Source organism: Panthera uncia, chromosome C2 (genome assembly GCF_023721935.1).
Source record: "Panthera uncia isolate 11264 chromosome C2, Puncia_PCG_1.0, whole genome shotgun sequence".
NCBI classification, from domain to species: Eukaryota; Metazoa; Chordata; class Mammalia; order Carnivora; family Felidae; genus Panthera; species Panthera uncia.
Genome location: NC_064810.1, coordinates 110812057 through 110829861, shown reverse-complemented (window position 1 = coordinate 110829861; position 17805 = coordinate 110812057). Strand labels below are relative to the sequence as shown.

The 17805-nt window shown below is 39.2% G+C and overlaps 1 protein-coding gene across 1 annotated transcript; it reads right to left on the bottom strand.

Moving 5' to 3' along the window:
• Window positions 1–3890: 3890 nt before the first annotated feature.
• On the bottom strand, window positions 3891–4626 carry LOC125921629 (mitochondrial import inner membrane translocase subunit Tim9-like). Its single transcript, XM_049629208.1, has 3 exons — window positions 4585–4626; window positions 4120–4240; window positions 3891–4050 (listed from the first exon to the last, which is right to left on the bottom strand). The coding sequence occupies exons 1-3, from the start codon at window positions 4624–4626 to the stop codon at window positions 3908–3910; spliced, it is 306 nt and encodes a 101-aa protein (XP_049485165.1). The 3' UTR covers window positions 3891–3907.
• Between the last annotated feature and the right edge of the window lie 13179 nt (window positions 4627–17805).

Below are 17805 nucleotides of genomic sequence, written 5' to 3'. Positions count from 1 at the left end.
TTCAGAGATGTAAAACACCGTTTCTAAATACTGCTCAGCCTAAAGCATAGGACTAGGCATTCAGAAAAGCACATGATATGTGCTGAAGAGATCAATGCTTGGAACTGTTTGGTTTTGAAAGTTGAATAAGATTTATATAATAGAGATAGAGGAGGACATTGCGGATAAGGCAAAAAACAAGATCCGAATTAAACGTTTCCTTCTCCGTGCTCTCACAGCACTTTGTCTTTTACGACAGCTTTCCCCTTACATTATAAATACTTATACAGATAGCTGTCTCTCCTACTGGACCCACTTTGAGGGGAAGAACTGTGTCTTACTAACCTTTGGCACCTCTGCACATATCCTAATACCTATTTCCTCAGGGTTACTCTGTAATATTTAATAAATATGTTAATGAAAAATTGAATGAGTGAAGAAAGAAATAGGAAAGCCCAGAGGGTGCTCGGGGATTGGTGAGTTAACTAGTCAGGATACTCAGGGATTAGTGAGTTAGCTAGTCAGAGGATATGCACAGACTGGTGAGTTAACTAATCAGGATTCTCAGGGATTAGTGAGTTAACTAGTTTGGGGTGGAAGTGGAACTAATCTGGAGGTTGCTGCTCCTCAGGCCACACTGGGCTTGGCTCCACAGATAATGGAGGAACGAGGTAGATTTTCAGCATGGTAATTATGAAGTGTTGAAGTGACCCTGGCGACAGAAGCTGCAACCCTTTATTGACTGGACGAAGTGCTTTGCGTGTGTTCGCTTGTTTAATTCTCATCATTCTGCGGATTAGGTGATATTAACTCCATTTGTGTTGACTGTATCTCTGAGAGGCTACGGAAATTACTTAGAATCGCACAGTCAGCAGACGGCCTAGCCAAGACTTGAACCCTGGTGTGTTTTACTGCAATTCCCATGCCTCCCAACTAGCCACAGGGCTCCCTCAGGGACTCTGGTGATGACAGGAAGCGTGGACAGGACAATGCCTGGACCATTTGCGGTCTTACGCTTAGGTCTCTGAAATGTGAAAATGCAGATTTGTCATCGGGTGAATCGAGCAGAGATTTACTGATGAAAAGAGATGTACTTCCTCTCATGGTACGCCTTAAACAGTACCTCTTCCAAGCCTGGAATCGCTCCTCGGACTAACTGCTCGGAACACAGAAACAGAAAGAAAAATGCTCGGTTACCGTGAGATCAAGTCTGACTTCATCTCTGTCTACAATTAATTATTCTCAATCAGATAACTCAAAGAGGTGTCAGGTTTTGCCTGATGAACTTAAAAGGAAAATTTCTGTTCCCTATCCTCTTCTGACCTTATTTAATTATCTGAATATTTGCATTTAGTATTTGACATGCTAACATCTAATGTTGGGGGTTCGTGATAGTAAACCCATAAATTCTTTCCATCTTTAGAAAAATAGTTCACTGTGAATTAATTTTGACTCATTTCAATAGCAGTGATAATACTACATTCATTTGCTATTCCAGTAGCTATTACTTGCATCTTGACACAAATTGCTTTATAATTCAGTCTTTATTTTTTAGTTGCCTGAAATAATATCCTCAGTAGGTAAGGCCTTTCATCAAGAAATTTCTCCCAAGTACCCCATGTTCTAATGCCACCTTATTTTCTTCAGAGCATAATTTCAGTGGACTCATGGAAGATTTGACTTGAAATCCAATGTCTGTCTACTGCTGAAGTACCAGGAGCAATAAATGGCCCCTTTTTTTGTAGATGATTAAATAACAAAGTGCAGCTTAGGCATCTCATAATCACCAAGCCCAAATCATGCTATTGAATGAATTCTCCAACTGTGGCAGAAATCTTTCTAATACACAGGAGGAAAGGAGATGAAAGAAACCAGCCTTTCAAAGCTTTGTCCCGAGGAAGGACCGTGACTGTTATCTTCCCGGGTGATCATTGACATCGCATCAAGGTTGAATTACTGGCTTAGCTGAATGGGTCTGGGAGGATGAATCTAAAATCAAATGCCAGTTGAAGAGCACAATCTATGAAGAAAGGCAGTGGATGCAATTGAAGAATCATATGTGAGGGGATATAAGTTCGGCTTATTCAGAAATGAGAGTGACTGAATCTTCTTGTCACTTGGTGATCAATACATATTCTAGAAAAAACTGTTGCACTTCAGGTGACTTCCAGCCTAAGGATTAGGCAGAACCCTCTCCTCCTCACTTAATTTGATCTTCTCATTGCACCATCCTTATTTGCTAATGGAAACCTGACTCTAATTACCTGAAACATTGGGGCTGATACTTCCTACCCATCTTTACTATATTGAGGAAAACTGCTTGTTCCTAAAAAATTTAAATAATAAGGTTATGGATAATCCTCATGGAATGTTCATTTTTGTGGCACTTAAATTGTGACTCAGAATGTTTCATGTAGGACTGATCACATCTCAAGTTGTTGAGTTTGAAAGTGTTTGAATCTGGATGCAGGCTCTGTTCTCTAAGATCTTGATACTTAGCATGTCCCTGGACCAGCTTCCCATGGGAGCTCGTTAGCCATGCAGGATCTCAGGCTCCACCGCAAACCTACTGAATCAGAATCTGCTTTTGAACGGGAATCCCAGGTAAGTCATATGCCCATTAGAGTTTGAGAAGTGCTGCCCAAGAGGGGAGGAGGGCTGGAGGGAATGTTGCAGAACATTAGATGTTCAAGGGAACATCCAAACTGATTGGTCAGAAGATTAGTGGAGGATGAAAAGGAAGGGTGGAACACTAGCATGGAAACTGGGAGGAAGGGCTTCTCAGAAGCCAAAAAGGGACCCTTAAAAAGGACAGGGTTAGACCCTCACGTCAAATATTGTAGAAACCTTAGGGAGCCTATGTCTGTAAAATCCTACAGGATTTGGCATGAGGGAAAGTTCTTGGGGCAGATGAAGAAGCCAGATTGTAGGAAAGTATGATCTGGAAATAGCGACTTAGGGGTTTGACTAATGCGAGAAGTTTGCAGCTTTGGTGCCGAGAAGAGATGGGAGAAATCGCTTTGGGGGTTGGGAGCCCCCAAGAGAGGCAAAGGGAAGGCACTGTCATGGAAGAGCTGAGTGGTGTTAGAATATTCCCACGACAGGCAGGGGAGAGCTTTTAACTGGAGGAGGCTCCGTCTTCCTGGTACAGAGGAGAGGGACGGCGGAAGATGAGAAGATGGATGAGAAGCCTTATGGCCACATGAGAGGAAGCCTTCTAAGCCCAGTAGGAGGGGAAAGCCTTCTGCTGAGAATGGAGAGAAGAATGTAAAGGAAGCTGAAAAGATAAGTAATGTTTTGATTTTTAAGAAACCTCTTACAGGGATGAAGAGACTCTTGACATTCCTCTACTTAAGGTTACAAAATATCTTGAATCAACAGGATGACTGTTGCCGGAGTAGATTTCTGGGTTTGGTATTCCAGTAGGTTGGGCTTTATTGCTACGTAGTTAGCATATATGCTATGTGTGAGCTTAGCCTCTTGGGCTCCAGGGACCCAAAGCGTCTCAGTTTGTTCTACATGTCAAGTATTCCCCCCTCACGTACAACAATCTGATTTCTGACCCCCAGGGCTATTGAATTTGTAGTCTTGAAACTCCTAGTCACCACCAGTTGATAGATCCAATGGTGATTTTCCAGCTATCTTCTCCCTGCCTTTCTGCAATATTTGAAAAAAAAATTAACGGCCCCTCTTTCAGCGAAACTGCCGTATATACATATTTGTTGAAGAAACTATTAGAAATGATTTTTCTACTAAAGTGACCAAGCTGCTGAATCTTAGGGCCTCCATAAATGTTGCATCTTATTACTTTCATTGAAAAATAAGGCATTCTATCTGATTACTTCTGGTAAATAGCAATTTTGTGTCTCCAGTGGTTTCAATCATGAGAGTTTGCAGTCATGAGAGTTTAACATGGTGGCTGCTGCTTTCAGGGGATTCTGTCAGATGAATCCTCATTTCTAGAGTAACCGCTGATGGCAAGAGTCCATTCATGAGGACTTCTCTGTCGTGGCTGGCCAAGGAGTCCTGCTTTGGCCACTGAGGCTTCATCCCCCCGAATATGATTTTCCTGGGGTCTCACGGATATTCTTTGTGTCATTTAGAAATATTTCTGTAAGCAGTGTTCTGAATAGGTGGTACCTTCAGGTTTTATTTCTCTTGTGAAGTCCAAAAAACAAGTTTCTGTAAGTTTATTGGAGGTCCCAGGAAATCCCCACAATTGTTTTATCTGATCAGATTCTGGTATTTGTGCAACCACGTCCTTCAGGTATGCTTATTAGTCACCTTTTCCGATGTAGAGGTTTCCTTTTTCTTCTGGAAAAGCAGTTTTCCAACCTTGGCTTGGATGCCTCCAGCGAGGCCTGATTTCTTACTCCAGCACAGGCTCTTGCATCTGATACCAGTGAGTGGCTAGGGGCCGCGCTTCTGGTTGAGTCTGGGGGCAGGGGGGGCAGGGTCAAAGCAAGTGCCACAAGCTGCTAGATGGAGGAGCTGCCTTACATATATTTTTTTAAATCAACAATATTGAGAGATAATTTATATTTAATAAAATGTACCTGTTTTAAGCATGTGGTTGGTTGAGTTTTGACCAATACATATACATACTCCTATAACCACCGCCGCAATCAAGCCATAGAACGTTTCCATCATTCCAAAAGATCCCAAGGCAACCACACGAATTTCATATCAATATAATCAATCCTACAATAGGCATTCTTTTGTGTCAACTTCTTTTGCTCAATGTGATGTCCTTGAGATTTATCCACATTGTTGTACGTATCAGGTCTGTTTCCTTGTATCGCTGGATAGTATCCAATTGGATTGAGGAGCCGCAATTTCCTTTTCCATTTATTTGTCTAGGCATTTGGGTTGTTTTCAGGTTTAATAGTTATGAATAAAGTTTCTATGCACATTAATATACAAATACTTGAGTGGATATTTGTTATCATTTTGGGGGGAGTAAATGTGTAGGAGTGGAAGTGTTGCATTACGTAGTAAGTACATGTTTAAGGATCTGCCAAGCTGTTTTTCCAAAGCAGTTGTATTCTCAGTAGCAATATATAAGAGTTCTAGTTCTCCATTTTCCATCATTCATTTTAGCCATTGTGGTGTGCCTACTGTGTGTAGGCAGTCTCATTGTGATTTTAATTTGCTATTCTCTAAGGATCGATCAAATTAAGAATCTCGTTTGTGCTTATTTTCCATTCCTACATCTTACATCTTCTCTTGTGAAGTAGCTATTGAAATAGTTTACCCACTACTTTAAAAAAATATATATTTATGTTTATTTTACTTTTGAGAGAGAGAGAAACAGTGCAAGTGGGGGACAGGCAGAGAGAGAAAGGGAGACCCAGGATCTGAAGCAGGCTCCAGGCTCTAAGCTGTCAGCACAGAGCCCCACAAGGGGCTCAAACCCACAAACCCGAGAGGTCATGACCTGAGCCGAAGTCAGCGCTCAACAGATTGAGCCACCCAGGTGCCCCTATTTTACACACTTCTAACATTTTCTCAGTATTAAGTTGTGGGAATTCCTTGTATGTACTGGACAGTGGTTCTTTGCCAGATATATTCATTACAAATATTTTCTGCCAACGTGTGAGTTGCCTTCTCATTTACTCAACATCTTAACAGAGCAGAAAGTTTTAATGACGAGGCCCAATTTATCAGGTTTTCCTTTTGTGATTTGCATTTTGTGTGTCCTGTCTGATGTTGCCGACTCCAAGACTGAGAAGATTTTCTTCTATAAAAGTGTCTTCCACTTAACCTTACGGCTCCTTTACTTGGTTATATTGGAGCCTGCTAACTTACTTCCTTGTGGTCTGTTTCCTTTCCAACTCCTCTTTTTCTATTTCCTAACCAAGTACATTTCTAGGCTTTCTCTTTCTTTGATTACCCAATAATGTATATTCAATCAAAGAAAATTTAGAAAACAAAGGAAGCACCGTAAATCACAATAATAACAGCACCAATTTTCAGTGCAGGACCTACCATACGCTAGCTGTATTATGGTGGAATGCAATGGTTATGAGAGCAAGCCTGGAAGTGTGGCTGGCTGGGTTGGAATTCTTTTTCTACCACCTTTTACTTGCATGGTCTTGGGTAGTGTTTCACTTGGTGAGAATTTACAAGATCCAATAGTGTTTGCAGTACGGTTCTTGGTATCAAAAGACACAAAGCAAAAGTGTCAGGAAACAGACGTACATCTTCGAGGCACAAGCTTCCAAAGCTGTTCCTCATCTAAGGACACACAGGATGTGTTTTCCCTCTAGCAGAGAAGCACAGGGACATGTATGGAATGTCCCTGCCCCAGGAAACCTCTTTGAGTCTCAGGGTCCAAGACCTTTAAGTGGGGGCTGATTGCATAGGCAGATCTCGCTACGCAATCTGCCATGGCAACCGAAACTCAGGACCCAACAGTGAAACCAGGTGCACATCATCAGTCTTGACACTAATTCAAAACAACATGACAAGCTAGTAGAACACGGTTCGTTGCTCCAGGTGTATATACAAAATCATTAATCAACACAAAGAACTCTCCAGGGCCACCATTCCCAGGGGCTAGCCAAGGGTCAATCATGATTCCCTTAGAAACAGCCAGGAGCTGGCAACCATACGTGCTTTTTCATTCATGCTCTCTTCAGAAGTAACCTCTCTAAAGCCTTCCTTTTCCTCATCTGTAAAATGGGAATATAAATGGAATTCCTTCGTAGGGTGGTTGTGAGAATTAAATGAGATGATACACATAAAGCTTTCAGCATTAATTTTTGGTACACAGTTATTGCTCAATAGCTATTACTTACTTTTATAGCTATTACTTACTATTATTAATAGTAAGCATTTTCCTCCTGTGTCACATAAGGATAACAGTACCTGTTTCATCAGGTGGTCATGAGGATAAGATGCAGGTCTAGTAAAAAGCTTAACACAGGGTTTGGCTTTTAAATCCCTACTAATCTCGGTGCCCCCTATAAACTGCATTATCCAGAAGAAACCATGATTAACATGTTGTCATATAAGCATTCCATTTGCCTTATTAACAATTAATTTGCACTGCTTTTTCAATAAAGCAGTGAAAAAATTCACACCTTTTTCAAAGCAGACACAGAATTGTCTCCTAAATGGATGATGACAGCAAGATCTGTGGCAACTGCAATGTCTGAAGTGCCCGGGAGGCCACAGCAAATGCTGCAAGGTATACAGCTGTTGTAGCTGCATAAAGCAGGGCCATCAGTCAGCACCCCCCTCCTCCCTGGGGCCAGGCAAGGCTGTGTGCTTCTAAGATTGGGATTTGTGAACATGTGCCCCCTTAGCTTCATTCTTTCATCCAACAAATCATTCTTGTCTTCTGTGTAGCAAACGGGACTCCAGGCACCGTGGAGCAAGACCCACAGGGTCCCTGCTCTGTGTCTCCTGCGTTTCCCTTATTCCATGTGAGCACACTCTTTTCAAATGAAGTGCCTTTTTATTACTCATGGTGTTCTAGGAATTTACTCATGATGGATAAAGCTGGAAATGAATGAATGACTCTGGTCTTTTCGTAATTTTTTTCTTACGAAGTTGAGGTCTTACTGTATTCAACGCTTTGTAATTTTCCCCCACCACACTCAGTCTCAATCATAAGTAGTTTTCCATGTCGTTAAAATTCTTTCATAAATTTTTAGCTAATTTTGCTGCAGCAGATCAGGGACTCCTTGGACTTAGTGGTATCCTCTTGATCGGTGGTTTTCCATCTTTTTGGACTGCAATCCACAGGAAGAAATACGTTATATATTGTGACCATGTACACACACACACACACACACACACACACACACCTGAAACAGAAGTTGCACAAAACAGTACTTACCCTTATTACATACTATGCACTATGATATATTTCTTTTTATCCCATTTAATGTCTTATTTTCAAAAAATGTTGGTCTAGGGGCGCCTGGGTGGCTCAGTCGGTTAAGTGTCCGACTTCTGCTCAGGTCATGATCTCATGGTTTGTGGGTTCAAGCCCTCATCAGGCTCTGTGCTGACAACTCAGAGCCTGGAGGCTGCTTCAGATTCTGTGTCTCCCTCTCTGTCTGCTCCTTCCCCACTCGCACTCTCTCTCTCTCTCAAAAATAAATAAACATTTAAAAATGCTTCAAAAAATGTTGGTCTAATATGCCAGGGGAAATGGGTTACTGCTATCAATGTTCTTGGGCTCCCAAAGTTGGATAAACAAGGGCTGGTACTTCTCTTTCTCCTCTTTCCTCCCACACTCCATCTGTCTCAGTTGGTTTTCCCTAGAAGTAGAGCCTGAAGTAAGGGTTGGGATGCAGGTTATTTATTTAGGAACTGATTCAGGGAACAGTGCTGAACTGAGAAGAAGGAAAGGGCAAAACAAGGTGTATCATGGAGCTAGTTGTTGCTGTGGGCAACCAGGGCTGGGGCTCACTGGAGAACCTCTAGGGAAATTGGTAGAATGCCCTCGGAATGGTTCCTCCAAAGGACGGGAGGCTGGGACATTTATCCACCAGCTTCCATACTTTGCTATGTAAGCATGTTCAAAACACCTCCCCACCTGGCTGCAGAAAAATGGAGAGAAAAAGATGAACGCCTGGATGTGGACATCATGCAAAGAAGTCTCCGTGTAGACTCTGCTGAACATGAGTGAGCCAGGACCATGTGATTCCGAGCACAAAAACCAGCTGCTGCTTCCTCTGAGCAGAAATGCTCTCCAACCCGTTCATCATAGCTTCTTCCTCTCTAGGCAGCAGGGTCTTGCTGCCATGCAGACAGGCAGAACCTAAAGAAATGACTCCTCAAGGCTTGGCTCTTGACACAGAAACAATAACAGAAAAAGCTGTCTTTCTCAACAGAGCTGTTTTCTTGCTGTGGGCTCAGACAAAAATCTAATTTCAGTTGAAGCTAGAAATATCTTCTAGATCAGGGATACCTTCCTATTCCATTCATGTCCATCATTGCTTCAGTGGTGGGGGATTTAGGAACGAGAAAATAACTCTAAAACAAGTTCCAAAATGTTCTTTTTCTTGCTTTAATCATGATTTGTAAGTATTTGTAATATAGGATGGATATTCTGTAATATATTTATTTATAAACTTTCCCGGGGCTCCAAGGTGGCTCAGACGGTTGAAGCCTCTGACTCTTGACTTCAGTTCAGATCATGATCTCACAGTGTGTGAGTTTGAGCCCCTGTCAGGCTCTGTGCTGACAGCGAGGAGCCTGCTTGGGATCTCCTCTCTCTGTCTCTCTCCACAACTCGTGCACGCACGCGCACACATGCACGAGCTCTCTCAAAAAATAAATAAGTAAACATTAAAAAAAAAAAACTTTCCTAATGGAAATTTAGTTTGTTTTCATTCTTTCAGTATCAAAGATAATGTAGCAAACATCATCATGCATAATCCCTTGTCTGAGTCTAATATTATACCAAGAGAGGTCAAAGTAGAAATAGAGAGTTAAAGAGCATGAAAACTGTAAAAGCTTTTGATCTGTGTTGACCCATTGCTTTCCAAAAAGTGTAGATTTAACCGCTTTACATTCTCCCCTGTCATGTGGGTGTACTAGGCAATCTCAGAAACATCTTTTTTTTAATCACAATGTTGAGAATTTAGAAAGCATAGTAAAATGTAAATCATAGCAATAATAAATAATCCACAATCCTAAAACAGCCACTGTTAACATTTTAATATATTTTATAGTCTTTTCCATTCATATAAAATGTATGCATATAATCTAAGAACAAAATAGGACATACTACATATAAGATTTTGTATTCTGGCTTTCTCATTTAATATTTTATTCCATTTTCCAGAAAGATATTTTTAAATGGTTGCAAAATGTTTCATCTGTGTCAGTTAGGAATTGTGTTTGGCTTCTCTGAACAGAGTTTGACTAGCATAAACATAGAAGGGTTTATTTTTCTCATATAATGAGACATCTGGAAGGAGGCAGTTGCTGGCTTTGTTACAGTGGTTCAAGGATGTCAGAATTGCAGTCACTACAATTCTCTTGGCTTTTCTGTCATGGTCCCCAAATGGCTACTGGAGCTTGAGCCATCATATCAGTGATCAAGACAGCTGGGTCCAGGCAGACATCCAGGCACTTGGAAGTCTCACCCAAGGATTTCTGCTTCTATCTTATTGGCCGCCCATATCTGCAAGGAAGGCTGTAAAATGTAGTATTTTTAGCTAAGCACATTGCTGGCCACAATAATATAGGGGCTTGTTAATAACAAAGAAGAGGAGAATAGAAATTGGGCAGCCAGCTGTCTCTGCCACAGCATCATATGGGCACCGTGTTTTATTTAACCAATTTCCTATGGGGAAGTATTTCATTTTTTTCCCCCAGTTTTCACCTTTATATCTTTATCTTTCACCATTTTCACCATAATGTCTTTATATCTTTATATCTTTTATTATTTCCTTATGATAAATTCCCAGATGGAATTAATAAATCAAATCATGGGATGCAAAACTTCTTTTTAGAAAAGTTCTACCAATTTGTACTCTCACCAGCAACATATAAAACTGTTGGGCAGTCTTTCTGAGAGTCATTCATTGAATACTTGCTTTCTATCCAACTCCAGATGGTCCCTTGTGATTCTTTTTTGAATATTAATATCATTCACAAATGTTAGAAAAAGCAATCCTTAAATAGAATATGTCAAAATGGCAATTGCTAAGCACTATGCCTTTTATTTAATTATATATATAGCAGAAGGAAATGTCCTTGGAGAATGAGCCTGCAAGGTGACAGACACATTTTAGACTTGTATGTTCTTGTATTTTGATTTTTGAAGAAGTCCCTGAGATGGTTTTGATACCAATAATGACACAGGGGCACAGGAGAAAGGATGATGAGGACAAGACCCATTTAAGAACCTATCAAGAAATCTAAATCAATTTAGAATCTTTAAAGTTTAATATTAGAAGCTATTATGGAAGATATGAATCTTAACACAACCATAGCCGTTCTGCAAGCCAGTGCAATTTTGGAGAAGTTTTGAAGTCCCATCTATTGAGTTGCAGTCTAACGGAACTGATGTTAGCAGAAATAGCACATGCCCACATTACTGAGCTGGTTTCCTCCACAGTCCCAAGCAAGAGCCAAAATGTGAGATATTTAGAGGCATCTACAGTTAATATGTTCTCAAAAATTCATACTTTGAATAAATCTCTGGTAAATTAAATTGAAATGTAAATGTATTGTGGGACTCAGAATAACTCATAGTAGCCCCCATTCAGCTAATGTAGCAAAATTAAAAAGTGATTGCAGCAACTCCTTTTGTGAAGATCACTTTTTAAATAAGAATGATCATCTGCTAATTCATGTTTGGGGAGAGGTTTTGTACTTCAGATTTCTTTAAGCAAGGCAGGGCTTTAAGTTCCTTCAAAGTGTCCATAGTTTTTAGCCTTCCTTGATCAAGGAAAGATGAAAACCAATGAAAAAAATGATATTTGCATGTGTATTCTTAGAATTTATAGTCTGTGTTTTAATTTTTTTTAATGTTTATTGTTTGAGAGAGAGAGAGAGAGACAGAGATGGTGTGAGTGGAGGGAGGGGCAGAGAGAGAGGGAGACACAGAATCCGAGGCAGGCTCCAGGCTCCGAGCTGTCAGCACAGAGCCTGTCACGGGGCTCAAACTCACGAACTGTGAGATCATGACCTGAGACGAAGTTGGATGCTTAACTGACTGAGCCACCCAGGTGCCCCTGTAGTCTGTGTTTTAAATAGTGCTATGCACAGCCTCATCTAAGTTGCCAGAACATTGCACACATTGTTATCTCATGTGTAACATAGCAAAGTTTTCGAGTAGATTTTGCAGGCCGTGTCTTGAACCCAGGGAGTGGCAGCCATCATTCTTTCAGGACGGAGGAGACTAACAATGCAGAGCCGCTTCCTGCCTCCCTGGGGCACAGTCTGGGTGTTTAAAACTAGACTGGGCACATTGTAGGAGGTCAATAAATACCTGGTGAATTTTTTGTAATATGGTACAACCGAATGTAATTTATCTCTAAGTGACTTTTCTTCTTCTTTGCTTTCCTGTATTTTTCTGTATTTTATGAATGTCCTTCCAGGCATAGCTGGAACATTTGTAATCAGGTAAAAGAAAACAAATATGTTTTCTTATAGCTATGTATATAGCTGTGTTTCGGATCATGGTTCCTAGGACATTGTTTTAAATGTTTATTTATTTTTTTTTGAAAGAGAGTGAGTGCAGGGAGGAGCAGAGAGAGAGGAGAGAGGGAATCCCAAGCAGGCTCTATGCTGACAGGGCAGAGCCAGATGTAATCCCACCAACCATGAGATCATGACCTGAGCCAAAATCAAGAGTGGGACACTTAACTGAGCTCCCCAGGTGCTTCAGTTGCTAGGACATTTTTGCTAACTTTTATGAATTCCAAGAGGTAGATTACATCATATCATAGTAAACTAAACATCTTTATTAAATATATTTGGAAATTTTATGTTTTAAAGTAGACAGGAGCTTGGAATTCATGTTTTATTTCACAACATATATGTGATAAACAGAGACTGATGGAAAATTAGTAAATGAATTGTCAGTTGAACTGTAATTCTTTGCTTGAACTTAGTTTTCAAAACCATCCATGGGTGACAGCAATGTGTGAATTCTACCATCTTGAGTTTTATGCTAATACTTTATTTATATAATTAACAATTCAGAGCACCAGATTTGTGGGTTTTGTATTTGTGATTTTACTATTTCTTAAGCATTTACTTTTATTTCACCAATACTTAAATAAATTATATGGAAAAAATGTGATAAATTCTCTTAGTAAATGAAATATACTGCATATGGTTTAAACATTTTAAATTCATTTAAAATTTAATTAGTATATATGCTACCATAGCACTCCATCACTTTTGTTGCCATTATTTTAATCATTTTTTATTTATTGTTGTTATTAGCTACCATTTTTTGTATACCAACTATGTGCCAGGCAGTATATTAGTTGTTTCCATATAATAACTAACATAGCTACTATGAGAACTCTGTGACATGCTTATTATTATTTCCATCTTAAGACACTGAGGCAGAAAGATAGTCACCTACCCAGTATTGCACAGCTGATTGTTGAAAGGGCAATGCAGAATTTGAACCCAAACCCATATATCTCCTAATTTATATTTTAATCACAGTTCTGTCTCCCAAGTGATTTCCCATATCTGCTTTCCCACTTAATAGCAAGGACCGTGTCTCACTCTATCTCTGGTTTCTGGCACACAGGGAGGACTCAGTAAGTATTGAAATGAACCAAACTGAGATTTGAACTTCAGTTTCTAAGTTAAGGGAAAACAGCGATGATTTTTTTAAAAGGCCCTACAAAACCATTCCTTCACAAGTAATTTGCAGTTGTAGCTGCCTTGATTTTATTCCTGCTGAAAGCTAGTTAAGAACCAATTTTATACACCTATAGAAAAGAACAACAACAACAACAAAGGATAACAATGACTCCTTTTTTTTTAAGTTTATATATTTTGAGAGAGAGAGAGAGTGGGGAAGGGGTAGAGAGAGGGAGAAAAGAGAATCCCAAGCAGGCTCCACACTGTCAGCACTCTCAGTGCAGAGCCCAACATGGGGCTTGAACCCAAGAACCATGAGCTCGTGACCTGAGCAGAGATCAAGAGTCGGACGTTTAACCAACTGAGCCACCCAGGCTCCCCACAAAGACTCTTAACGTATATGAAAAGACGTTCAACTTTACTAACAGTAAAATAAATGTAGATTAAAATGACAGACAAAATTTCACAATTATCATATTGCCAAAGAGTAAAAACTTTAGCAACATACTTTGTTGGATGAGGTTGTAAGATAACAGGATACTCTCATATATTGTTGGTGGAAATACAAAATGATAAACCCACATGGAAATAAATTTGTGAAAATTTAGCAGAATACCTATTTGCCCTTTGACCCACAAATCCAACTTTCAAGAATTTACCTTAGGAGCCTCTTAGCTTCAGTTGTATCCTTTAGTACCTGCTCTGATCATAGACCGGACTCAAGCATTTCTCCTTAACAGATGTTAAGCTTTGTCAGTAGAGGGCGCTAGAAGGATATTGCAGGAGGAAGGGGGGTTATTTGTGGTTCCCGGGTGCTGCATTTTTTAAAAAATTTACTCCTGCTGTATAGTCAGTGGTGTGCAATGTATATGGGGACAGGGGTCAAGGTGATGGAATCAGGTGGTAACCAGAGTACCCGGGTCCTTAGTGACCTCCTAGCCCCAGCCAAGGCCTTGTGACTGGCTCCTTGCAGACCTCCTGGTGGGGACACTAAGTGTGGCACTGGGAACCCAGTGGGCTCTGCCATTCAGTAGGCTGCAACAGTACATACCTTCTCCAACTAGGTTTCAACCTCACTGGAAGGATTCCTCTTCCAATATTGACTTTCCTTGGGTCCTCTCCCTTAGCCCTAGGGCATTCTTTACAACAGGAGTTGTAAACTATGGTCTGTAGGCCAAATACAGCTCACCATCTGTTTTATAAATAAACTTTTGTTGGAACACAGCCATGTCCATTTGTTTATGTATTGTCTCTACAATGTTGAATGGTTGTGCCACTAACAGTACAGTCTACAAAGGCTAAAATGTTTACGGTCTCTTTATAGAAAAAGTTTGGGGGGTGCCTGGGTGGTTCAGTCGGTTAAACATCTGACTTTTGACTTTGGCTCAGGTCATAATCTCACAGTTTGAGCCCCGAGTTGGGCTCTGTGCTGACAGCACAAAGAGCCTGCTTGGGATTCTCTCTCTCCCCCTCTCTTTCTGTTCCTCCCCCACTCGTGCTCTCTCTCTCAAAATAAATAAACATTTTTAAAAAAGAAAGAAAAAAGTTTGCCAATCCTACTTTTTTTTTTAAAGTTTTACTTTAAACTTTAGTTAGTTAACATACAGTGTAATATTAATTTCAGGTATAGAATTTAGTGATTCATCACTTACAACACCCAGTGCTCATCATAACGAGTGTCCTCCTTAACACCCATCACCCATTTAACCCATCTCCCCACCCGCCTCCTCTCCAGCAACCCTCAGTTTGTTCTCTATAGTTAAGACTGTATTTTATGGTTTGCCTTTCTCTCTTTTTTCCCCTTATGCTTATCTTTTTTGTTTCTTAAATTCCAATATGAGTGAAATCATATAGTATTTTTCTTTCTATTTGCTTAGCATAACACACTCTAGCTCCATCCATGTTGTTTGCAAATGGCAAGATTTCATTCTTTTTATGGCTAAATAATATTCCATTATATATATATATATATATATATATATATATATATATATATATACACTACTTCCTTATCCATTACTCAGTTGATAGATATTTGGTAGATATTTGGACTCTTTCCATAATTTGGCTATTTTTGGTGATGCTACTGTAAACATCAGGGTGCGTGTACCCTTTCAAATCTGTATTTTTGTATTCTTGGATAAATACCTAGTGGTGCAATTGCTGGGTCATATGGTGGTTCTATTTTCAACTTTTTGAGAAACCTCCATACTGTTTCCCAGAGGAGTCGCACCAGTTTGCATTCCCACCAACAGTATAAGAGGGTTCCCCTTTCTCTGCATCCTCACCAACACCTGTTGTTTCCTGTGTTGTTAATTTTAGCCATTGTGACAGGTGTGAGGTGATATCTCATTGCAGTTTTGATTTGTATTTCCCTGATGATGACTGATGTTGAGCATCTTTTCATGTGTCTGTTAGCCAACTGGACGTCTTCTTTGGTAAAATGTCTATTAATGTCTTCTGCCCATTTTTTAACTGGATTATTTGTCTTTTGGGTGATGAGTTTGATAAGTCCCCTATAGATTTTGGATACAAATCCTTTATCAGATATGTCATTTGCAAATATCTTCTTCCATTCAGTAGGTTGCCTTTTACTTTTGTTGATTGTTTCCTTCACTGTGTAAAAGCTTTTTATCTCGATGAAGTCCCATAGTTTATTTTTGCTTTTGTTTCTGTTGCCTCAGAGACATATCTAGTAAGAAGTTGCCGCAGCTGAGGTCAGAGAGGTTGCTGCCTGTGGTGTCTTCTAGGATTTTGATAGTTTCCAGGGTCACATTTAGGTCTTTCATCCATTTTGATTTTATCTTCATGTATAGTATAAGAAAATGGTCCATTTTCATTCTTTTGCATGTTGCTGTCCACTTTTTCCAATACCATTTGTTGAAGACTATCTTTTTTTCCATTGGACATTCTTTCCTGTTTGTCATAGATGAGTTGGCCATATAGTTGTGGGTCCATTTCTGGATTTTCTATTCTGTTCCATTGATCTATGTGTCTGTGTTTGTGCCCGTATCATACTGTCTTGATCACTACAGCTTTGTAATATAGCCTGAAGTCCAGAATTGTGATGCCTGCAGCTTTTCTTTTCTTTTTCAAAATTGATTTGGCTATTTGGAGTCTTTTGTGGTTCCATACAAATTTTAGGATTGTTTGTTCTAGCTCTGTGAAAAATGCTGGTGGTATTTTGATAGGGATTACATTAAATGTGCAGATTGCTTTGGGTAATATAGACATCTTAACAATATTTGTTCTTCTAATCCATAAGCGTGGAATGTTTTTACATTTCTTTATGTCTTCTTCAATTTATTTCACAAGTGTTCTATAGTTTTCAGAGTACAGATCTTTTATCTCTTTGGTTAGGCTTACTCCTAGGTATCTTAAGGTTTTTGGTGCAATTGTAAATGGGATTGATTCCTTGATTTCTCTTTCTAGTGCTTCATTATTGGTGTATAAAAAAGCAACTGATTTCTGTACATTGATTTTGTGTCCTGAAACATTACTGAATTCATGTATCAGTTTTAGCAATTTTTTTGGTGGAGTCTTTTGGGTTTTCTATATAGAGTATCATGTTGTCTGTGAATAGTGAAAGTGTGACTCCTTCCTTGTTGACTTGGATGCCTTTTATTTATTTTTTTGTTATGTGATTGCAAGGCTAGGACTTCCAGTGCTATGTTAAATAACAGTTGCCAAACCTACTTTAGAGTTCTCTTTACATCTTTGTTATTCTTCTATCATAGATTAATAATTTTTAGTGTTAAACTTTTCCTATTTAAATTATGGTGTGGTTTCTGTCTCCGGACTGATACTACCTCTAACAACATAAAAATACCTATGCGCAGGTTATTTATTACGGTACTACTTGTAATTGCAAAAAAAAAAAAAAAAAAAAAAAGAAACAAAAAACAAAAAAACAAAAACAAAAACAAACACACACACACACAAAACAAAAAATAAAGAATAATCCAAATGCCTTAACATGGAGACTGGTTTGATAAACGATGTTATCCATGCAGTGGAGGGCTCTGAAGATATGAAAACAAAATAGGAGATCTCTATGAATGGGTATGGAGTGACTTTCAGGGTATGCTGTTAACTGGGGAGAAAAAAAGCTCATAAAAGCATACAAAGTAAAAAAAAAAAAAATATATATATATATATATATACACACACACACACATACATATGTGTGTGTGTGTGTGTGTGTATATAAAGTATGCCATATGAGTAAAAAAGCTTATTTCTTAAAAAAGAAACATGAGAAGGATAAAGCAGAAATTAATAACATCGGTTACCTACAGATGGTGGGTTGGAATAGAATGAAGGGAACAAGAGAGGAATCAACACTTCTCTGCATTTGCTTTTTGTATAGTTTTGATTTTAAAACCTTGTTAATGTTTTACATATTCAAAATTAAAGCAATAAGTATAAGAAAAAAAGAAAATTGAATGCAAACAGAAACCAATTAACAATATTTGAAATTAATGGGATAACCACATGGAAGAGAAAGAAAAGAATTAATTCAAGTAA

Bases quoted from the DNA above. Each gene is read 5' to 3' on its own strand.
- LOC125921629 (XM_049629208.1), bottom strand. From the start codon at position 4,626: ATGGAAACGTTCTATGGCTTGATTGCGGCGGTGGTTATAGGA. The intron at 4,241-4,584 runs GTATGTATATGT...GCATACCTGAAG, and splicing joins TTGCGGCGGTGGTTATAGGA to GACGTGGTTGCACAAATACC. The intron at 4,051-4,119 runs GTACCACCTATT...CCGTGAGACCCC, and splicing joins AAGAGAAATAAAACCTGAAG to AGGAAAATCATATTCGGGGG.